This window comes from Watersipora subatra, chromosome 11 (assembly GCF_963576615.1).
Source record: "Watersipora subatra chromosome 11, tzWatSuba1.1, whole genome shotgun sequence".
Classification (NCBI taxonomy): Eukaryota; Metazoa; Bryozoa; class Gymnolaemata; order Cheilostomatida; family Watersiporidae; genus Watersipora; species Watersipora subatra.
The window spans coordinates 3,386,856-3,412,221 of NC_088718.1; the positions used below are offsets into that span (position 1 = coordinate 3,386,856).

The 25,366-nt window shown below is 33.5% G+C and overlaps 1 protein-coding gene across 1 annotated transcript; it reads right to left on the reverse strand.

Moving 5' to 3' along the window:
- Positions 1–279: 279 nt before the first annotated feature.
- LOC137408711 (protein amalgam-like) lies at positions 280–25,366 on the reverse strand. Its single transcript, XM_068095287.1, has 10 exons — positions 25,291–25,366; positions 23,554–23,669; positions 20,835–21,072; positions 19,060–19,220; positions 17,631–17,742; positions 12,188–12,335; positions 11,174–11,325; positions 8,303–8,406; positions 2,763–3,097; positions 280–370 (listed from the first exon to the last, which is right to left on the reverse strand). Exons 1-10 carry the CDS (start codon positions 25,352–25,354, stop codon positions 280–282), a joined length of 1,521 nt encoding a protein of 506 aa, XP_067951388.1. The 5' UTR covers positions 25,355–25,366.

Here is a 25,366-nt window from a genome sequence, read left to right on the forward strand (position 1 = left end):
GCTTATGGTTTTGTTAGCAGTGAAAATAGATAGCCACATCCGGGAGGCAGATATCTGTAAGTCCTCACTTGTCCGTGTACTAAAAGTGTGGGCTAACTTTCATAATTTTATGTTGCCAGAGTTGAAAAAAGAAAGTTATGTCACTGAGGGCAAGTTGGGTCCGCTTAATGAACCTGTGAATTAGCTGTAATTTGTTTACATGCTGTTCTCGTCACAAAACCATTTGGCAAAATGTTACCTAAAACATTCACTGCTCTGTTAAACAACCCCATTTTATCCTTAAGCTAAAAATAGCCCAGAAGCGGTTTTAAGAAATTCCAAGGGCATTCCTTGCAATGTCCTTGTATCCCTTGGAGACACCCAATGGTAACTACAATTTAAAAGTGCAAGATTTAGCTTAAAAATTTTCATTTTCGAGCTTTCATCATATACAATATTAATGACTAGACAACCTTTGGCTCCAGAGTTTCTCAAACAAAACCAAATGTAGACAGTTGCTATACACCCGGCATCGTGGCACCTTTTGGCAAAGAGCCAAACTATGATCAGCGCCGCGCATCAGGTGCAATCTGACACTGACATAATGCACAGTACTAATAATATCTTGTCATAACAAGACTACATTACTATTTGTGTACAAGATCGATTCATACTCTATGAACCTAAAGAATGTTTGGGAGTGAGCTTTAATGTTGAGAGGAAGGACAAGTGTCATTGGCTAGAATAGCCTGTCATGTCATTTCCTCTGAAAGTTCTAACACAGCTCAGTGGTTCAGATGCACACTGGCTTATATGCCAAAATGCACACGCTTTGAAATGTTTATTGCAGCTTGCATTCAGCTGTACAGCACCGGAGCTTACGCCCATCTATTGCATGAATTTCCTTACACCTGATGTGGTTGTTTGAATATAATTCAGCCTTAATCAATCGTGACAGTAAATCGTGACACCGAATTCATTCGCCGCATTCTATTGATGTAATTTTGGGTGAGTTATCATGACATCTTCGTTGCATTAACGAAGTAGTTTGTAATTTTTTGTGGAAACTGCAGTTAGAGTTGCTGCCTTATAAAACATTTCAATGGAACACATATTCTCAGTGTTTATAGAAGTTTTTACGCGGCACACGGATGCAGAAAATCATAAGCATTAAGCAATAGTATTCCACTCTCTCAGGTTTTGTCCAACAAGTACCAACTAACTGATAAAATCGCTTCAGTCAATCAGAATTTAAAATCAACGAATCAATTATATGCTCAATTTAGTGGTAATGTTAAAAACGATGCTATTATTTTCAACTTTAAATTATGACTAGTACCCTGGCATTCCTGTGCCCCGTGAGAGATGGTTAGGTGTAATAAGTAAGTACACAGTTATTACAAAATGCAGCAAGGTGGTCAAGTGGTATAGGTGAAGACATGTCTGATTGTTGGCTGAATATCGAGCTCTAATCCCTTGCAATGCAATATTTTTACCAGCGTTTCACCGTCGCTTCGAACAGACAGACAAACACGGCTCCTATTGTAATAAAGACTACTCATAGGGTAATGACACAAAGTATATGAAACCCACCAAGGCATGTCAACATATTGTCCATCTGCAGAAAATGTTCAAAAGGAGATGCGTACTAAAAGCAACATGGTATACTACTTGAAAATGGAAGAATTTAAAACAGCTACAATTTCGAAACTTGATAAAAGAAAATTAACATGACAACCTATTACATTACGGCATGTGTAGAACAAAATCCTTCGACGCCTCCACATCATAAACAAATAAATCATACAGTTACAAAACAGTAACTACAAAATATTGCTCAGCCTATCACGCGATAAAGCTTTTTCAGTCATTGAGACAAAGTATTTTGTTTCTGATATGAAAAGTTGTAAGTAAATCTTGAGCACTTTTATCTGTGCTAAAACCTCATAAACAATGGCTTTTGCTTAGCTCAAATTTCATGCTAATCTGCTTATGCTGACCAGCTCAAGCATATCTGATCAAGTTTCAAAAATTACAATTCAAAAAATTAGCAAAAACCTTGAGTATAACTCATGCATTTCCTTAAAGAGCCTTTTTGACTCGAGTAGCCGCTGGCATGAGTAAGGCTCGTTATCTACCTCTAAATCAATAATCGACATGAGACCACGAATGCGTTTAGAACGATGTGTCGCTCCATCGTGTAATAGCATGCCTGATGCAACTTCAATGAGCCATCTGCTGTGCTAGTAGACACAAACCACTAGTTTTAATGGGTACCTTTTGCTGCCTAATGTCCTTCCTATCACCTGCCTCATCAAGTGGCAGCCAGATGGTGTACAGGAGCTTTCATACAAGTTAACTATGAAGTGAAACTTAACTTCAAATAGTGTAGAGGTCTTGCAAAAAATCAAAGGTCTTTTCAAGAAATGCTATTGTTCAACTTGCACCCAACCCTATGAGTATACCCACAACTAGGAGGCTATTTTATTCCCAGAATGTAATTTAGCCAAAAAAGCAAAGAGATCAAGCATACAGCTTCACTATCCGAATTCAGTAGCCCTGCTGGTTTGTAATGAAAACAGCAAGTAAATGAATTACAACTAATTCTTTGATCCATATGACAATTTCATTTCATTTATTTCTGTACAAAAATAAAATTTACATAACTAATTTGAGACTTTTATTTTCTATTTAATTTGATAGCGCTTAAGAAGTCAAAAACTTACACATAAAAGGTTCAAAAAGATAACAAAATGAAAATCTGACTGCTCTACCCTACCCACCTTCCCACCACCCTATCCACCTTCCCACCACCCCTACCCACCTTCCCACCACCCCTACCCACCTTCCCACCACCCCTACCCACCTTCCCACCACCCCTACCCACCTTCCCACCACCCCTACCCACCTTCCCACCACCCCTACCCACCTTCCCACCACCCCTACCCACCTTCCCACCACCCCTACCCACCTTCCCACCACCCCTACCCACCTTCCCACCACCCCTACCCACCTTCCCACCACCCCTACCCACCTTCCCACCACCCCTACCCACCTTCCCACCACCCCTACCCACTTTCCCACCACCCCTACCCACCTTCCCACCACCCCTACCCACCTTCCCAACAGCAAAGCTTCTCAGGTATTTCAAGGGAACTCAACAGCGGCAATACAAACAAGCAGAACCCAACTAGAAAATTATTGCTCTGACCTTTGCTTGTGTTGTAAAACTGCCCACATAATAAATAATAGATGGTATATAAATGGTACTCACTCTTTGATGAAAGTACAAACTGGAGAAATTCCAGAGCTAGTTGCCTACTAGCCGTACAATCCTGATAAGCATCCGGTAGGAAACGACTGGAAGAGGTTTGGTAAATGAATGTTTAACAATGGCGTAAGTTAACAAGGGATTAGTGTGTTTATAGTACCGAGCTGTCATGCGACTCCCCGAATGATTAATCGTGAGAAAGCATCTGCAGGCCATGTGCAGCTCATGAATCGTTATCTTAATTAGCCAATCAGGTCGCAACTAGTATCAAACCAGATGAACACAACTCCTGTGTAAACAAACAGGCAACTGCAAGGATGTTTGGGTAAGTTAAAATCTTCAAAACAATTGTTTCCAATGATGTTTTTAGGAGAGAATATTTAGGCATTCCCTCTTTAATTTCCTTACAAAGAAGTTAGTGTCCTGCATTCTTTTGATTGCCTTAAAATAATCTGTAATTGGATCTGAGACTGCATTTCTTCTAACAGTTTTGGCAATAGCCAGACAAACTCAATTTCAATATGCTGTAAATTTGCCGTAAAACTGCACCAAATTATCTCAAATTTAATCATCGATTAATTTGTTTTTATTCTAATCGTAGTTCACAGTTGTATAAAGGTTACAGTGTAATATTCTGAAGCTGTGAAGCTGCTCAGTTCTAGTAAATACTGTACTCGCTATCATTAAAGGGTATTTGAATTACCACATATACTCAAGGAGTGGTCAATACTTGTGGCAACGATCAGGAATTTTTCATGTATATATATGTAAGTAAGAATATATAGATTAAAGAGTAAATGGCCTTGTTTATGGTGCATTTTCATTTCCCTGCTACAGCGAGGCTTTTGATGGCAAGTTAATAGTAATAGTACAGGCTGTATAATTCAATGTGTGTTGGTTATCCCACGACCAAACACGAGCGGAGCGATTGTTTGAGAGATTTATAATAAATGCATGTGCACACAACTCATGAAAATTATTCATCAGCACCGTTGCAAACCCTTGTACCGAAATCTCATCAACAAATTTAACCATTTTTCAATGGAGTCGTTTAAGTATAATAACGATACAAAACACATATAAACCTATTTAAATATGTTACCAAGTCTTTGAAAATTGTCGACAATCTCCTAAAATTTACCCATCTGATCGGATTATACACAAATAGACAGATTAATTTGGTCGAAATTCGCAATAAAAAACTTGACAAGTTTTTTTAATCAAAATTAAGACCGGCCAACGATACGCCAATAAAGCCGTGTGACAGATAGTAGAACTATTAAGAAGGGCGCATTTCACGAGAAAAAATGTGCTCATTTCACCAGTCTATAGCATTGTCTAATTGCCAAAGGTTTTTAATATTTTTCCGTTTTTAATATCTTGCAAAAATATTTAATTATAAAAATAATTATTTGATTTTAGAAAATTATCATAAGAATAATTATTCAAATTTATTTGTCCGAAGGTTTCTGCAATAAACGTAGACCGTTTGAGCGTAGATCGGTTTACAGGTACGAAATTGTGGTACACAGTCTATCAGCCTATGTTTTTTCCCAATTACCAAAGGTTTCATTAAATTATTTAAAATGTTAGCCAAAATCTTTTACAACTTATGTACAAGTTGGGGCCGAACTACAACGCCCCTTTATGACGAAAAAATCTTTTTATTTTGCTCCAGCTTGCAGAAAACTTCCAGACGTGTGAACGCTCATACTTGCTTTCTGCTAGATCGCTATCAAAACCATTCTAAATTCAACACAACCAACTTTCAAACTGTGTATATTACACAACAGCTTGCCATTTTACTTCTAATATTGCATTTCAGAGATATAATAAACATATTTCCTTATTGCTGTTGTTAAATTACATACATTACAGTAGGTTATGCCTACAGCTTTAATTAATATTCATTTTATTGTTGTGAAACATAGGTTTGAGATAATAGTAGATAGGTGTAAATTTTTTACAACCTTTTGTTTTGCATAATTGACTCTTTGAATTTAATTTCAAAACAACTTGACAACAACCATGGACATACAACTTCCCAGAACACCATGTTGTGGCCGACGCAGCGGTCGTCCACGTGTCTCTCAATTATTATAGCTCAATAGGAAGATAAATAAAAGGTCCTCACAGCAACCATCAATATCAAATGCTAATGTTCAACAACACGCTACTCAAATTAATAACAACAACTCATCTGATTCAAAGAATTCTTTAGTAGATGTTGTAGGAGATGTAAATGACATGGACTTGGCAGCCCCTTTGTTTCCAGATGATGATCATGATTTTATGGACATCATTGACCATGAAAATATTCCACAAAACAATATTGCGCCTCCCAATGCTGCCCCCCCCCCCCTTCATCACATTCCTCATTTTCAATCTTTAGATTGTCCTGATTTTCAAGAACTGCGTAACAACTTTCTAGGCAGACTTGACAACAACATATCACAGCTCACGTGTACTGGCGAGGCTTTTGATGTCAAATTAATAGTAATAGTACAGGCTGTATAGTTCAATGTGTGTTGGTTATTACACATTTATATAGCATTTAGGCTGGCCCTAGTGTCGTATCACTTTCGAGCCTAACTAGAAATTCAGATCTATAATAATATCCATTTACAAGCCAACTACATAACTTTACCTTTAAAAATAGTGTAAAAGAGTTTTTACATAAGTACATGTATATTCGGTATTTTATTAGTTTGCAGCTTGAAGTTGTTGTGTTATCTTAGATGTCATGTCAAACCATAAACATATACACAATCTTTACCTATATATCAATATATAAATACCGTATACCAATATATCAATGTATCAATACATCATTATATCAATGTATCAGATGTTCAAGATATCAATGTATCAATGTATCAATGTATCAATGTATCAATGTATCAATGTATCAATGTATCAATGTATCAATGTATCAATGTATCAATGTATCAATGTATCAATGTATCAATGTATCAATGTATCAATGTATCAATGTATCAATGTATCAATGTATCAATGTATCAATGTATCAATGTATCAATGTATCAATGTATCAATGTATCAATACATCATTATATCAATGTATCAGATGTTCAAGATATCAATGTATCAATGTATCAATGTATCAATGTATCAATGTATCAATGTATCAATGTATCAATGTATCAATGTATCAATGTATCAATGTATCAATGTATCAATGTATCAATGTATCAATGTATCAATGTATCAATGTATCAATGTATCAATGTATCAATGTATCAATGTATCAATGTATCAATGTATCAATGTATCAATGTATCAATGTATCAATGTATCAATGTATCAATGTATCAATGTATCAATGTATCAATGTATCAATGTATCAATGTATCAATGTATCAATGTATCAATGTATCAATGTATCAATGTATCAATGTATCAATGTATCAATGTATCAATGTATCAATGTATCAATGTATCAATGTATCAATGTATCAATGTATCAATGTATCAATGTATCAATGTATCAATGTATCAATGTATCAATGTATCAATGTATCAATGTATCAATGTATCAATGTATCAATGTATCAATGTATCAATGTATCAATGTATCAATGTATCAATGTATCAATGTATCAATGTATCAATGTATCAATGTATCAATGTATCAATGTATCAATGTATCAATGTATCAATGTATCAATGTATCAATGTATCAATGTATCAATGTATCAATGTATCAATGTATCAATGTATCAATGTATCAATGTATCAATGTATCAATGTATCAATGTATCAATGTATCAATGTATCAATGTATCAATGTATCAATGTATCAATGTATCAATGTATCAATGTATCAATGTATCAATGTATCAATGTATCAATGTATCAATGTATCAATGTATCAATGTATCAATGTATCAATGTATCAATGTATCAATGTATCAATGTATCAATGTATCAATGTATCAATGTATCAATGTATCAATGTATCAATGTATCAATGTATCAATGTATCAATGTATCAATGTATCAATGTATCAATGTATCAATGTATCAATGTATCAATGTATCAATGTATCAATGTATCAATGTATCAATGTATCAATGTATCAATGTATCAATGTATCAATGTATCAATGTATCAATGTATCAATGTATCAATGTATCAATGTATCAATGTATTAATGTATCAAGGTATCAAAATATCAATTTATCTTTATATCAAGTTATTAATATATCAATATATCAATGTATCAGCAGTATCAAAAGCGTTGTTGGTTTCACTTCACAAGTTAATCAATTGGTATAACTTTGATGCATTTCCAATATGAGGTAATAGCAAAGCCAACATCAATATATTGAAGTTTTTTCCACCAAAGAGTTTTTAAAACTCATGGAATTTTTATTAAAAACTAAAAACTTTAAAAAATACATAAATTCATTAGTGCTACACATGCTGGAGTTGTAGTCAAAAACGTGCATCAGAAGCAAAACTTAAAAAATCAAAAACTTAGCTCAAAAAGACAAACTACTCTACCTTGCCTCTAAGCTAGTTTATAACTGCAAAAAGCAATAGCTATATGTATGTAGCTATTTTATGTAGCTATGCAGCTATAGGAATAGCTTTCAAAAATATGCAGCAGTTGCAAACAGCTTCTTCTGAATAAGAAAAATAACAAATTTGTCAGGATTTTAATTTGCTTAAAAAACAAGAACAGGTCTTTAAAGCTTGAATGGGCTGAACACAATAAATAGTTTTATTTTACAAAATGAGCAAAGCAAAAAGGCTGGTTCTTGAATGTGCCAACCAGCTCAGTAGACAATTGGGTTAGTCTTCACAATGGGAAAACAACTCCCTTAGTAGCGCTAGCCCATTCATTGTACAATTTGGCTAACTAGTGATGTCATTAAAAGTATTACAAAGAATCTAACATCAAAAGACAACCAAGTAGAACTTACATGTAAGTTCAATTTGAACAGATGTACATAGACACCTTGTACACCAAAATTCTGTCAACCGAGTCTACCCTTATACATTGCACTCCATTTGTTTCAACTAACCAACTGGCACACAGTGAAAACATACAGAAAGGACAAAAAGCTTGCATGAAATGCTGATGACGCTTGGAGTAGCCTCCCCTCCATTGACTGGGGTGTGTTTGACTCTACAAAAATAAGACTAGGTGAAACCAAAGTGTGGACATCCATAAGGATTGCAGATCTACGCAAGGAAAGATTCAAATGGCTAGAAGAAATGTTTTTGTAAAACAGGAAATTGACCAATTTTCTTTTGTCATTCTTTATTCTTCTAATAATCAATATATTTGCATGAAACTGCTCAGCTTCATAATAAAATTAATGTATAAGATATTTGCTGATTGTCTAAACGTTGGTTACATCTATAAGAATAAAAATTCCTGGCACATTTGAAGCAGTTAACAGTTGTTATATTATTGAAGAGAGCTGCCGACAGGAAAAAAATGAGCTCTCATACAAAACCATATAATGGTAAAAACATTTAACTAAACAAACACAATTATATATAAAACAATATGTAAAAAGTGATAACATTATATTTATATTTTGTGAATAATAAGGAACTGATTGGATGTTTCACTGCCAATATATCTACTTGCCACAATGTTTGAAAAACGCAAATGTAAAAAGATTTGTAGTAATTTAAATCTGTGTATAAATGTTATTTTATAGTGTGCTCTATTTATAAATAATGACAAAGATTTTAGTTGAACTATATAATCTGTAGCATATGCATGCAGATTGTAATCTACATCCAATATATAATCGTATTATTGCTTAAGTATTATTAAAACTATATGATAGGATTTATCTTCCCCTAGCCATCAACTCGGGCTGTCAAGTTTAAAACAATGAATTTTAAATATGTTTAACTCCCTAATCAACTTCTCCAAACTCTTTAAAATCGAAAAAAAAAATTTTGATGTTTAGTCACTTGAAGCTAGCCAACAGAGTAACGCTATGTTTATGTATCTGATGAAAACTCTTCCCTAAAAACTACAATCATATAAACAACAAAATCAAGTGGTTTTATTGCAGAGAGTCTTTTAGAGGAAAGTACATGTATTTAAGCAGAAGTCATGATGAACAATGACAAACTCTAGAATTCTAAAATATGGTCCTAGCAGTTTCCTGTTGACAAAAAACTAGTGGCATTTTAAACAAAATCTTCGCACTTTATTAAAGTGAATGATTAAAATTAAAACTGATTGAAGTCAGTTTAAAAAGGTTCAAGTGTAATACTAATATTATAATAAACTTATCAACTATAATGTATAAAAATTATTATTTGAAGAATATGTAAAACTATTGAAATTATTTAGGTTTTATTAACTTTTGTTTGATTATCTTATTATTATAACATTTTTTATTATGAAGTTTCGTAGAGGGACTTTAAAGACCTATAAAAAACCTCGGCCAGGGATGAGTCCAAATAGCATTTATGCATTGATCACTGATAATGCAATCAGTCAAAAGAAAACTAGCACAAGCAGAAATCACTGTCTGACCAACGCCCAGGAAAACAATTAGGCAACAAGTGTCCAAACCGCATAGACATATAATATGATGTACATACAGTGATGTTATGATACAGTTTTAGTTTAAAGAAAAGACTCCATAATAAATAGCATAACACATTATGAAATGCATTATAATAATAAGTGTCAATATTGTGTAATGTGTAAGGATACCTCAAATACTTTTTGAGTTATCTCTTCAGCACACCTGAGAAGATAACTCAAAAAAGTCTCTACATTATCTTTAAAAGTAGTGTGCCAGTTTACTCCACATTAGGATACAAAGAATGTCTCCGAGATAATAGAAAATACATACTTACGCAAATAAGCTAATGAAAGAGTCATGACATATACAGGGTGTTGTTTAAACTTTGAACATTAAACCCTTTAAACTTTGTGAACTGGACTTGTAATGCTTTTAATAATAATCATAAAATTTTATAACGTCAATTCCGGCTAACTTGTTTACTATCAGCTATCTGCCAATCCATCAATGTGATGATATAACCACAAGTGCAAATCAGTCTGCAATCAGGTGCAATACCTTATCGCTGCCGATTCATGTGCAAATGGACAAAAACAAGCTGCTCTAATTGTTTACTTAGTAAGATTCACCACTCTTCAGCATCCTCCTACCTTTAAAAATAGCTGTTTTTAATATTGCCCCACAAAGTAAAAGAAATAAATGAAATCACTGCTGCCCTTATGTTGTCACTATTTGCAATACGATGATTCTCCTCCAGTTTTATATAAATTTCCAGCAACCGTTTTCTTATTCATTTCATATTATATTCTCAGAGAGTGTAGACTTTTTAATAACTAGATTAGAATAGAAACTTATTGTACACCTAATTCTCACCTGGAAAGGGGTAAAAAAGGTATGTCTGTTTATATGTATGCCTTTATTTTTTGGATTAATGTTGTTTATTCATGTCTTTAGTTTTTTGCAACTCTTGTCAACCCTTCCCATTATATTTTATTAGCTATATGTCATATGTTAATCAAGTTTTAAAAACTTTTAGTTTCACAGCGCTAAGATGTAAATATACCACAACAAATACATCTATACATCTGTGCGGAACTTCATTACTAATTCCGGGAGGGCAGTTACAGGACTTGAAGAATTTAAACTTGAACTGCATATACTTTGAGATTAGTTGAGTTGAACCACTCTGCCTCATATTTACAATTTCTTTAATTAACCCTGTTGAGCGATATTAAATTACATAGAGTATAATTTTAAATAGCAGCATACTAGTCTATAAGTACAAAATTCTACTTATTAAACAGTTATGACACTTCTTTCACAACACCTAGCTATTACCATTTAATGCTGGCTAGTATTATTAAATCAGTAAAAATAGTTGTCTGCTCTCACCTTCTATAGTGATGTTGGAGGAAGCAACTCCATAAAAGTTTTCTGCATGACACGAGTATATGGCAGTATAATCTGATGCTATTACTCCTTTCACTAAGACTAGCTTGGTAATGACCCTTCCAAGTGCTGCATGCATGCTACCAGTTATGTACCTACATAAGATGATACATATTCTTTGCTCTACCAAACTATAAAGTCCAACATAGCCGCCAGTTAGTGGATACACCCCATGAAACTAAACCAAAGGAATCTGAACGCAACTCAATTTTAATGCTGTCAAAGAAGGAAGTTGCAATCATCAGTGTGACGCTTTTTCTATTATACACACATTGCTCAACATGGCCGCCAATTAGTGCAGTCAGCATGGCTTCGTCATAAAGCCATGTTGGTTATGCTAATTGGCAGCCATGTTGGTTATGCTAATTGGCAGCCATGTTGGTTATGCTAATTGGCAGCCATGTTGGTTATGCTAATTGGCAGCCATATTGAACACGAACAGTTAAAGCTTTAAACCTTGGGAGTCCAATTTGAGAGTTAGTTTTAGGAAAAACCTTTTTGACTACTAAAACCTTTGGTTTGGATCACATCTTAACAACTGGTTACATATTTATCAGCCTATAAGATTGGAGGGAGTTGTCAGACCCTGAGGACTGCAATAAAAGCACTGCTAATTGATAGTTAGTACGCCAAGAAAGGGTATGAGGAATGAGCAATACTGCTCAAGCTCTTTATGAAAAAGCATAACTAGAGTGTATTTTTATTGATGTATGTCTAATACTAGGTTTATCTGCTCATGAAGTTTAACAGGTGAACACAACTACTATCATGTTTTGTGAAATTTGAAAAACCACCATAATAGTATTTTGAAACTTGCAAAATGCCAACCCATTTTTAAAATTTAAGCTAGAAATTTGTTTCATGCTGTAAAGGCAACCATAGTCATACGTGTGCAAGATATAAAAACTAGTATTCAGTGATGTATAAAACATTCTCACTATCAAACAACTAAGATACCTTCCATTGTCAGGTGTAATCATCTCTCCATTTCTCATCCACCAAAAGTTGGTAGCCAAGGGAGATGACTCTATAGTACATGTGAGTTTAGTCTGGTATCCAACCATTTGGTATATGTGGCTAGTAGTGGGACGAACACTTGGCCTTCCTTAAAACAACAAATCATCAATGCTGTTATTGCAAAATATTGTTAAAAGAAGTATATTTACAGAGGCTATTAAAAATTACATACTACTATATTACAGATCCATTGCAAATTGATGTATTTCTCTGCTTTAATTAACGGGTCTTTATAGCATTGTGATGATTAAATTTTATAGAAAAACTGCTCATACAATTGCCAGATGTATTCTTTAAAAACTGGTTTTGCTGAAAGGTAACTTTGAATAGTGTTAGCTGCTATCAGCAGTTATCAGTTTACACTTATCATTAGCCAAATGCGCGACATTGCCCAGGTAATAAAATTATTACCTAATGAATTTGAGTAACTTACTTGGAAAGCTAGATCTTCACTAAAATATTTACTAAAACAATACCTATGTTTTAGGTCAGCTTAACAATCGTTACGCGTAACGGTTAGCAGTACTAGTTAATAGCCTCAAGCAAAAGCTTTAGACATGAGTATCTTAACCAATGTAATGACTATTAGCATGGTGGAATTGGTATACTCCATGTAGTTTAATGGTTATGTTTGTCGCCTCTGGATCCAGAGGTCCTGAGATCAAACCCGACGCTGTGCAAATTTTTCATTGCTAGGTGTTAATTGCTATAACTGGACACAAGGTTTAACAAAAGATATTTGTATGTAAAGCATGATAATGTTACACATGAGCTGAATCTTGAAAACTGAAGCTGAATTAGCTGCCTTATCACATCATGAGACGTAAGAAAACACCGTCGGACACTGTTAAAAATGACTACCAATGTTCTTATAGTTAGTGTAGGTTGCTATGGATACCTTAGCCATTTGATTATAAAAGAGGTCAACTTGGTGAAAAGCTTTCCTGGACTGGAATCCTAGAAGAATTTATAAAATGCTATTAATATAGACAAGAGACATAAAACCATACCTCTTAGTTTTATCCTTAATTGAATCTCAATACATAAGCTCTGATTATCTCATCTATTGATAATCTGATTAATGGGGTTGAAGTGCAATGAAGAGAAGATAACAATAAGAATGATTCAAGCTTTCACTCATTAGATCTGCAACTTCACCTATTTTTATCTTATACAAATATGTATACAACCATTTTACAGGTTTCATGAACTTCAAGAAAACAAGTTGCCTACATAAAGTAGAACGATTACGTAACCAGTTTTAACTAGGTTCAACATTCATCACTTTTTATCAGTACATATCTTTGTTTCATATCTGACTATGGTTATATCTTTCTCTACCAAGTTTGAACTCATAGTATTGTCAAAACTAAAAAACTATGAGTGACATGTAAATTATCCTACTTTTATAAACATGTATTAAAATGTTGTTTGATTACGCAAATAAAAAGCAGATGTAACTGTGACAAAAAATCAAAAAAAGCAAAAAACTTGTATATAAAAAGCTGTGATGTAACAAACACAAACATACACTTGAAAGCAAATGTTTCCATGTTTTATGTATAGGCAATAACCAGTTTGCAAAATCTTGATAATACCAGATCTATTCTATTGGACAGATGCCAGGTGTCACATGTTCAACTGTCGACAATTACTTATATTCCTATCTCTCCAGTCATCTCTCATGCAACCACTCAAAGCTCAACAATAGACAATTTATTTGCTAGAAGTCTCCAACTTACAAGATCAAAGTCAAAAATAAAATTGTGTTTGCCTTCCAACAAATGCGCAATCGCTGAACACACCCAACATAACACCAAATATTTGCAGCGGTACCTCGGTATCTACTGGCAACTGTGGACTCCTCTAAAACTGAACCATGGAGAGAGGTGACTTCCTAGAAACTAAACACTAAGACTTTATTAAAAGATTAGTTCATGTCCAGTGAGTGTTTCTAGTACCTGAGCAGAAAGTTTGTCACAATGGTTGAGCTAAACAAAAGACAAATGAACTTTTTCCTTTGATGGAGTTTTGAATTATGTGCCTAAAATTAGCCCAGCTCTATATATGCACCGAGTTCTTTTATGTTATCAGAATTTTTGGGATTTGATTAGCATCAAGCATGGTCAGTTTGGTGCAGAACCATTAACACCAATAAATTCCCTTTATTATTATTATTATTATTATTACTATAAATATGATTATTATTGTCCTTGTTGATTTCCTCAGCTCTTCAGCCGGTGATACGTTGGTATCAGGCTAGGGCTCTTTACCTTGACTATCCAACACCTTTCTCAGTATCTTCACCATTATCACTGTTATTACTATTATTATTATTACTATTATTATTATCACGCATGAAACTACAGTAACTATCATTTTTAATTAATCTTTCCTTTCCAGATATTGTGGATTAATGGTATCAAGTACAATTCTACACTTTTCTTAAAAAATAAAGGTGTACTGTTAAAAAAGAGTTTTTAATGTTCGAGTCATATCTGACAACAATGTTATGGTACCATCTTCAAAGAAAGGCTGACAGCAAAAAATATTGAGAATTTTCAAAAAGAATAGTAATCAGGCAACATCGTAACATAATAAACAGATCAGGGTAATAGATTACTAGGGTATTAATATACATTTGTCAATGTCATTTTTGGTGGTCGTTCAACATCGATTTTATTTTTACACTTTGTAAAGGTAATGCCATTTTTTTACAACCGTAGCTTATTGTGTAATTTATCATGGAACTCTTTCTATGGTTACGCAGTCGGAGTCAAGAAAAGTCTCAGCTGACTTGAATGAGATTATCTATTATTCAATTTGCTATCTTATGCAAATAAAACGTAACAATTTTGCAATTTTGTCAGATTAAACAGCAATGTCAAGTGGGTCACACGTGGCTCAAGTATAAACAATATACTTGACTGAGTTCTATCCACGGTAGAAAAAACAGTCCTGCAAACCAGATTTGAATCGGTGACCTAAGGATTCCTTTATTGGTATGAAAACTGATCTGATTAAATTAAAATTAATTTTAATATTGGTCATGTAGCCTAAGTTCTTATGGTTATGTTTGTGACCAGCCCGCCAGTATCAGTATATCCATTCAGTTCATTGTTTAATCATAGCCTAATGTCATAAAGTTATGTTTGTCTAAACTGACTGAATAGTGTGACCAGCCCAAGCTGTATTAGAATATCATTTCACTCATGCACACTTCATCGCTTAATTATGCTTAAAACTAATTTGATGAGCTGATATTGGCTAACCGTGAATTCGATAGCTTTCCCGGAAAAATCATTAAATTTTTTAAGCTTACAAAAGAGATTAAATGTAATCACCCAGTAAGTTCGAAGTTTACCGTATTAAACTTTACAGCAGAAACTATATTATAGATATATTAATCTTTTTTTTATCATCTTTACTATGATAAGGGCCGGGACCATCTATCTGAAGCCACTCTTGAATGTTAAGAAAAAAGATTGTTTTCAGCGAGATTCGAACTCATGACTTTCAACTTGGTAGACCAACACTGTCACTCCTGCACTGATTAACCTGTTCAGGATGTAGAATAATTGCACAGACATTTATTCTCTGTGCTTTATCAGCACACCTGATGATCTCTCATGGCACTCATGACACTCATGGCAAGGGTACTAGTATATAAAATAGGGCATGTAACTAATGCCAGGACACTTGTACTTATAATATAAAAAATACTACAACAACCAGCTGTAATAAATCTTCTCTGTTTGTTTTGCCGATATCTAATGCTATGTTTTTGGTTTTACACTGTCCAACTGAGCAGGCGTGTTTTAATAAATAATAAACTTATGCGTAATACAAAACACAGATGTATCATCAAACTCAATTCTTCGCAAAAAATTTTAATGCTCTTGTACCATAACAAAAGTTAAATTATAAAATGCATTTTGTTGTTTTCTTAAATAACTTTTCCTTGAAAGATTGATTTCATTACAGCCATCAATCATTGCAAGTATCAGCAGTAACGCTGATGAAAGAGATTTGATGAGCTGATGTAACCTCCGCTCGTGATTTTAATTTGCAAAAGGAATTGTTATTCTGTCAGAGCTAACCAGCTGTTTATATTTATAATATATTGCTTTGATTCTGACCAACATAATCATAACAACTCACGCTTCAATGGTTGATCCTTCATGGCAATACTCACCGCATGTAAACACATAAACTATAAAAACTTGAAAGATGTTTTTGTATGACAATTATGCTCTCACAGTTTCAACTTTTATGAAGCCTAGTCTTGTATAATTCCCTAATCTTTGAGCCTACTAACAACTTTCCATCAACTGTAGAAGCACGTAAATTACTACAGTTCCTGTTGAACTGAATAACATTGTGAAGCACATGGCTTGCAAAGAAGAAAACAGATACGAAACTCAAAGAGAGTAAATAGTGTTTTTGACACTATTTCAAAGATGTGACATTTTAGAGATATCGGAAGAAACAGTCTAATGATTGCATCACACTGAGTCAGATAGAGTGTATATTTGTTATAAATAGAAAAACAACAAGTTTTACTTTGAAGCTCTTGTTGGTACGGAAAATAACCTCTCTAACTTTGTTTATTTTCAATCCATCATCACTAAGAATTTCAATCAGTGTGTCACTAAAAACTACTGTTCTGTCAGCAGCCATTCATCATTTCGTGGTCAATTGAAAACAGCACACGCAAAATCTCCTTATTTTTGCTGGTCTGGAAGTTCACAGACATGATTAAAAATCATGATTGACTTGAAGCACTGTACATCTTATCTTTACAGTTCTTTGGTTTCTCATGCAGTGATTGATGCTAGAAGCAACCAATCTTTGAAACTTCGAAACGCAGTATTGCAGAGAATTTTCAAATCTCACTAGCATTTTTATAATAGCTAATAGTAAAAAAAGTTGAATTACCATTAAAATACAACTACTTTGAACTGCAATAAATAACTGTTTTGCAGAGTTTTTCTTTGAAGTTGTTGGGCAAAACATTTCTGTCAAGGACCAACTTTGTCAACAAATATTAAAGCTAACTTTCAAGTACAGATTTTGAGGTGGATGGTAACAGAACTGTTTGATATTATGTTTAGAGACATGGTTTAGCTAAATGCTGCCTACGAGCTGCTTTGACAAGCTAAATAAACCTTTATCAGAATGAGAAGTGAAAGAGAGTAGGAAGTATCACCAATAATTTATATACCTAGTGTTAAAATTAAAGAATATTTTCACTCTGTTCATACGGGTATGAGAAGAGAGGTACAATAATAATGGGTGATTCTAGTGTTTGTATTGAGTTAAAATTGCTTTCATAGATTTGTTAGGTAAAGTTTTTCAAAATTTCAAATTTTGTAAAACTTACCTAAGCAGTCAACTGAGATTGTTCGAATAGCCTTTCCATACACATTCGATGCAGTGCAAATATACAGACCTTTTACTTCTTGATCACAACTCGCTATTGTGAGACTTTTATTCTGTAAAATATAATATAAATTTATATAATATAATTTCAGCTGCTTGATTACATCTCAGGCCCTTTATGACAGTCTGGGAAATCAATCAACGACAAAATCAGACTTCAATTTACAATTAGAAACTCTATAACCTGCAGAAATTCAGACCCTTTTCATAAATAGGTTAAATGGCTGGTGACGATATGTTTGTAGAAATCTGTTTTTGTCAAGCTGAATGTCAAATAGTAGAAAATTTTACATTGTGGTTACCATCATGAGCATTGAGAGAAACCAGGTAAATGCTAATTTAGTCTTTTTTCCGAAAACCGGACAGCCGTTTATCACGCCAAAAAATATTTAACAATAGAGGGCAACCCCATGCACGTATTAATAGATAAACATGAATCAGAGAGAGTACGCAGTCTATAGCATGCAATCAGACAGATTTTGCTAAAAGTGGTAATCAAATAATTCTAATAAATTTATGGCCATATAATAATGGACTTGCTGAAGAATCAATCAAAGCTCTTATTTTTAGTGTTTTATTTTAAAAAGATAATTTTATTGCGGTGATCTATATACATCTAACCATTTGTTGATCTGTTATTCGTATGTCCAGTTATAACAATAAAGTTATAGAAATGAAAAAACTGCTTCCTACTGAAATTGAACTTCAAAGCACCAGTTTTGCAGACAAGCACCCTTACCACTGTGCCACACGGTCACCTTCCCATACTATGGAATAATTGTTGACATACTTATTACATCTCACAGTCTTTAATGGCGATTGGTTAAATAGCAATGCTTCAGCTAGCTCGCTTGAACTAGAAAAAAGATATGTGCCCAGACTTCCCCAAAATGCTATAAATATGTATATATAGCATAAACTTAATTAAACTTATAGCATACACAAAAATAAACAAACACCTTCATTTAAAAATTAGAATAGTAAATGTTGTATATGTATTAAAAATAAACTTTCTGTGCAAAACCTTTTTATCACCTGTGTCACGTCGGGCATTCAGAGCTAGTCAACTAATAAGGGCTCAACAGGAAGTGTATGCGGCGTCATTTTACCATGAACAGTGGTGAGTTTCACTTTTAAACATGTTTAACAGCAGTATTTTCATTCTTTGATTTTCTGTATCATACACTATGTTAATAAAGCACAATTTGTCATTGCTTGTGTTCGTGTGCGTGTACGTGTGTGTATGCATGTGCGTGTGTCAGTATGTCCAAATGCTATGCATTTCCCCATTTTGAAATTATGATGCTGTTTTAGTCAATAAGATAATAATATGTATTTTATTAAAGAAAGAAGTATACAAAAATACTTACTAGCTTATGATATCCAACGTCTGGAATAACTCTAGCCCCGGCTCTTTGCCACATGACGAGTGGCTCTGGTGTACCCGATGCTAGACAATCCAGTGTAACAGAATCACCCTCACGAGCCACTAGATCTGAAGTTGTTTCCATGTTGTCTATCACTGGCTTTTCTATGAAAAGTAGGAAATGAATGCCAATAATTCTTAGAGATGGAATTATATGAGTATTTTCTATTTTTATGCAGCTAAACAAGCCAATTGCAATCACAAGAAAAAACATTTGCTATCTAAGGCAGCATTTATATTATTACTTTATTAACATATGCAGAGGTCTATAGTAGCCTGTAACAAAGCAATTACTCAAAGGAACACGGCTCTTAAATTTTTAGGTTTTAATTGCTCAATCTTTTGACTTTAACTTATTTAGGAAAACAAAATTTTAGTGTGCTAAACTTCTGCTTTTTTTTCAGTAATCAAAAAGGAACAACAAATAGGGAATTTTTCAGCAAAGACGTCATTTTTCAAAATAAGGCAGCATCTTTCAGCTTTGGCTTCAAGCGAAAAATATTATATTTGTGATTGAGGCTGACTTTAAACTCAGTACAAGCATTTCTCACTAAGCTAGCTAGATGATTGCTTGTCAGAGGGCAGTCTAATCTGTATTGTTAATTTGGCAGAGAGAGCATCATGATCTTTATATAATTGCCTCAAAAAATTGAGTAATCCAAAAAGAATACAACACACAGCTATGATTGTTAAAAATGAAGGAAGAATTGAACACAGCAACAAAGTAAAAAACTGTCACACTGTACTAAATGATAAATATTCAAAAACAAACCTGCAAGGTTTATCATAGACATAAATCAGAGAGAAGGAGCTGCATAAACACAACTAATTGATATTTTAATTAAGGAGGAGGTACACATCTCATAACATAAACTACAGTCAAAAGTTGTCATACGAGTGCTCAACATATGATAACTTTGAAATACAATCGAAATTTCGCTGAACCTTTTGCTTTAAGGTATGAGACACATTTGAAATGCGAGCATATGAGGCGGTTCTTTATACGGCCGTTATATTAGGTTACGTTTATATTTGGTCTTTCTTGCTAGATCAGTTTGAAAACGTTTTAAAAAGGCCAGCTAAAAGTAATAGCAAAGCGGGGCAAAAAGGGCCACGCTGTAAGAGGATACTAAAAATTAAAATTAAGTTTAGTGTACAATTAAAATTTATTTTTAAGTGTTTGTTTAGTAACCTAAATTCATTAAGGTCTAAGTTAAGGTGTATGTTAAGTTGAGTTGTCACAAAAGTGTAGCGTATCGAGCATGTTGCTGTCAAGTTTCTCTCACACGGCCGTTAGAGGCTACATCTGTCTTGGAAGTAAAAACTCCACCAGTACTGAACATAATAATGTTATATTTTATTGCAGATCATTACTACTAGCTAGGTATTCGTTACTTTGTGAGTGTAAGTGGTAAGTTCAAACAATTAAAAACATATTTTTTATCATATTATCCTATTTTAGGTGCTTTTTTAGAAAGTTCGAATGGATTCATTTGTATTTAATTACTTTATATAAAAGATATTGCTTTGAGATACAAGAGAATTGACATACGAGCTCAGTTCTGGGACGCATTAAGCTCGTACAGCGAAGCACAAATGTAACATAAAAATTAATAAAGTTCTATAAAAGTATAAAATAACTCTTGGGATACCATGTTAAATAGGTATTCTAAGTAGGAGGAGACAACTTACATAACAAAAGAAAAGAAGATAACTCACGATATACCACCACATGAATGTAGTCTTCCGTCCGGGCATATATCCGTGTTCTAATTGAACAGAAATAGGTGCCGGCTTGAGTGGGCTGAATGTCATATATATACAATATATACATCTCGGCACCCTCCTGACGCATCCCATAATCCCTTGTGTACTTAACCTTGTCACGAGAAGAAATACCTGAATAGGTTGTGCACCTACCAACTGAGTTGAAGCGTTTGCACCGTTCCCACTTGACCTAGAAAACCGAAGTCTGGAAAACTATAAAACAGTTTAGCTATAATCAGTGTAACGCTTTGAAACTGTTTTAGTAATTCATACAATTTACTGCAGGTTTGTAAATTCTAAATTTAAAAAATATTACACAGTAGTAGGAGACAACTTACATAATACCGCACGTATTTAGGCTGAGTATTTCGAAAGAAAATGAGATAACTCACGATATACCAATACGTGAATGTAATCCTCTGTCCACGCATATAACTGAGCCAAAATCAAAATATGAGCCATATTTTGATTAACATAACACAATTTACTAGGTTTCTTTCTTTTCAACAGAAAAATTAAAAAATTTATTTTGAATAAAAAGACATTTACGTGTTTGGTAGGCCACATCATCTGCTGGTACTTAACCTTAGAGAGCAGATGTCTGCTGAGTTCCTTTAGTCAGTCCTAATTTAGCTGTCTCCTATTTTCAATAAGTGATTCAGTTCAACTAACTTTTTAATCAAATTTTAGGTTAAAAATTACTACTAATGTCTAAATTCCTTTGCCTATGTCAACTATTTTCTATATGCTCATAAAACTCTGATCATGTAAACTTGCTTGATACTGTCACACTGAAGAACTAACATACACTGTAGGTAGTATTTAAAGTGCTTCATAAAATATTGCTCTGTGTTGGACTAGAACTCATGTCAGTCTGCTTAGTAAACCAACACTTTATTATCTGCACTACTCAACCACCCTAACATGTCATGAGAATAATCTGTACTATAATAAGAGCAAAGAGGAAAGAGTTATAAGAAAATACTGCCAGAGCTGCATGTGCTATCTACGACTCATTTAATGTGAAAAAGCAGACAACTTCAAACTGCTAAACTAGATTGGCAAATTTAGAACTTTCGTTTTCCATATAAATGCGTCACGATCTATCCTATTAGAAACTCAAAAATGCATTAAAGATAATTAAGATAATTGTCTCAATAAATAAAAGTGTTCAGGGATTGTTGTTGTGAAAATAATGTAACAATTTGCGTTGAAAATTAACATGTTTGCTGCAGGCTATCTGATTGGAAATAAGGAAATCCCAGCAATTCCGAGTCTTCTGCTAGTCCATTCAAAAGGTGATTGTCTAGTATCTGTGCATAAGTCTGTTTCAGAGAAGTCAAAAGGGTCAGCAATTGACGATGTTGAGCTATTTGTTAAAGACAGTGATCTACACTACTGATGGTAAACAGTATAATGTACAACCTGATTGAAATAATTTAGAGAAATATGAGCAACTGACATTTTAACATCACTATCAGTCAGTCCGGTGTGCCGTAAGAGATAGTCAGGTGGGCTGATAAAGCACAAAGATTAAACACGTGCACTATTAGTTTAACAAACGGTTGATTGATGCAGGCACCAGTGTTGGTCTACCAATCTGAATGTAGTGGGATCGAATCCCGCTGCATTCAGATTAGTTTTAGATTCACATTAGAACTCTTTGCTGAAAAACTAAAATTTCTATTAACAACATTGTCACTCATTGTAAACTTAGTCAATAGCCGTAAAATATATAAAAGTTTACAAATCTCTTCTTAGATGTTGCTCCTTAATGGATGACAAAATAATCGCAGCTGTTTGATTCAGTCAGACATTTAGTTAACTGTATGAAGCAACAAGTATGATGAAATGGTACCTCAAAGAACTGAGTGAGTCAAACCAAGGCATAAGTGTGACAGCTTTTATTTATCTGTTGAGCCCTGATAAACTGTGATAACACAAAAGAATAAAAGTCTTTCTGCTTGGTTCACCTTAGTTACTGTTTACATGCAAAACTGCCAGGAAACTGACAGAGAAGCTATGTGAACTTTAGGGTACAAGACAGGATTGTAAGACAGAGTAAAACTTTTTTGCCAAACCTTAATAAATAAGAACGATGCATTAGCAAGTACGCCTAGTGTAATCAATGTGGAAGACTATCATTCATAGCAAAAGCTGAATATAGTACACCCTCACATATTTTTATTCCATAGAAAACTGGTAACAATAAAGCTACCCTACTGATAGAACTAAACTATTAGTATAGTTACACTAATAATAGAGTTACACCAATAATAGAGTTACACTGATAGTAGAGTTATACTATGATTAGAACTACGCCATCCATAGAGTTACACTATAAGTAGAGTTACACTAGAATTAGAATTACGCTATCAATAGAGTTACACCATTAGTAGAGCTACACTATCAATAGAGTTACACTATGATTAGAATTACACTATCAATAGAGTTACACCATTAGTAGAGCTACACTATTAATAGAGTTACACCATTAGTAGAGCTACACTATATGTAGAGCTACACCATAAGTAGAGCTACACTATCAACAGAGTTACACCATTAGTAGAACTACACTATTAATAGAGTTATATTATTATTAGTTCAAATAAAAGCATATTATTGTCTTGTTCTTCTAGGTATAATTGATCTATAAAAAAAACACTCATACCTTGAGCTTCCTGGGAACATTCTCTACTTCACACTCAAGCATTACGGAGTCTCCAGCTTCTGCTGTGATAGTCCTTCCAGAACCCTTTACAATGGGCCAAGGATCTAACCCTGTTGCTGCAGACATAAAACCATATACTTTACTCCGTGTTGACAGACTATGGCTTTGTGAAAAACTTTTAAAACTTATCTAGTTTTTTATAAGTGTCTCCGAGGCAACAAAGCAAGGTAAAAAAGTAAAGCTTACATAAATAGAGATTACATTACAAAAATTTCAATCAAATAATTGAGTTATTGACATATTTGCCTTTTCTTGAGTACAATTTTTTCAGGCATAAGGTGACAACTTTCACGCCAAAACAATCTAGATCATTTAATCTGCGCAAAATGGGTTAAAAATTAACTTGCACAATAATTTAGTACATTTTATTAGTAAATATCGGTATTTTTCTATCGTTTGTAATTATTTCTGATGTTTGAGGTGATCAGACTGTCAGAGTGTTTCAAGATTAAAATCGACAAAACTTGATGCGGTTAAAATGCTCAGATCAAACGAAAGCGTGATTATGATGTCTATAGTTGGTAAGAAACTGACAGAATAAAAATGAGTAATGCTGCCACTTAAACACAATAGCTGATATTCTCTATACTAACAATAACAAATAGTGATGTCATTTCGCACAAATTTTATTCTGAGCGTTTCAACTGCGATCATGTTTTGTCGATTTTAATCTTAAAATAACTTGGCAGTCAGACGACCTCAATTATCAAAAACAAACAGAAATGATAGAAAATAGCAAAACCTTCTGATAAAATCTACTAAAATTTTGTACAAGTTTATTTTTAAGGATGGATTTCTAGAATGACAACTGATGATAGCATGAATGGCATCTGAACCTAAAATTGCTATTTGCACCAAATTACTAATATAGATTAAACTACTATTAACACACCAAATAAGAATCTGCTGAAATCAAAAACTCAGGTTACCAAAATCTTACAGATAGCATAAAGTTTGAATCTAAAAAAACTTCATAACTTTTATCTTATTTTAAGACCATAGACTGATGTATACTTTTATTGATAAACAAACTAGTAAAAGAACAACTGTTTTGTTAAATATGTTAGAGTCAACTTTTAAATTTAAAAAAAAGAGATATTTGAAAAAATTGAAAGCAACCAGAAATATTTACAAGATCGCACACAATCTCATACTCCTTGCAGAACTGCAAAAATAGTAAACCTCTGACAGGAATGATGATGTCACTTCTCATGAAATGTAAAGCTAGCAGTGTGAATAGTTACTTAGAAGTTGCTTCTCTCTAGACCTGTCTCACTCCTAGACACAAGACACTGTGAATATATGGGTAAGACAACTACTCATGTCTCAATTCTAGTCACGAAACTCAAATTTAATCTTAAATAGAGTTTATATAGTTTATTAATTTTAATTTGATTTACTTTACTAATACATGTATTAATTCAATATTAGTTTAGACAGAAAACTGCATTGCATTGATGTCTGTATATATTTAGTGTTTCAATTGTTAAAATCAGCTTAGACATCTATTGACTTTAACTATCATTCCAGAGTTGACAAACATGAGAGATCAATGAACATCAGTTCAGTGCTGGTAGCATTAGTGGTTTGATTATGTTTTAGGATCTACCACTTTTTTGACAACCTGCCAACGTTATACAACTTAATAAAACCTCATGTTTAAAGCGATAAACTTACCAAAGCAATTCCAAAATGCTGCCACCACTGAGAAAGATACGAATAGCTGCCAGCTGAGACACATCCTGTAGTTATT

Coding starts and splice junctions, on each gene's coding strand:
- LOC137408711 (XM_068095287.1), bottom strand. CDS start 25,354: ATGTGTCTCAGCTGGCAGCTATTCGTATCTTTCTCAGTGGTGGCAGCA. Junction 23,670..25,290: donor AGCATTTTGGAATTGCTTTG/GTAAGTTTATCG, acceptor TTATGTCTGCAG/CAACAGGGTTAGATCCTTGG. Junction 371..2,762: donor GTGGATAGGGTGGTGGGAAG/GTGGGTAGGGTA, acceptor TTTAAATTGTAG/TTACCATTGGGTGTCTCCAA.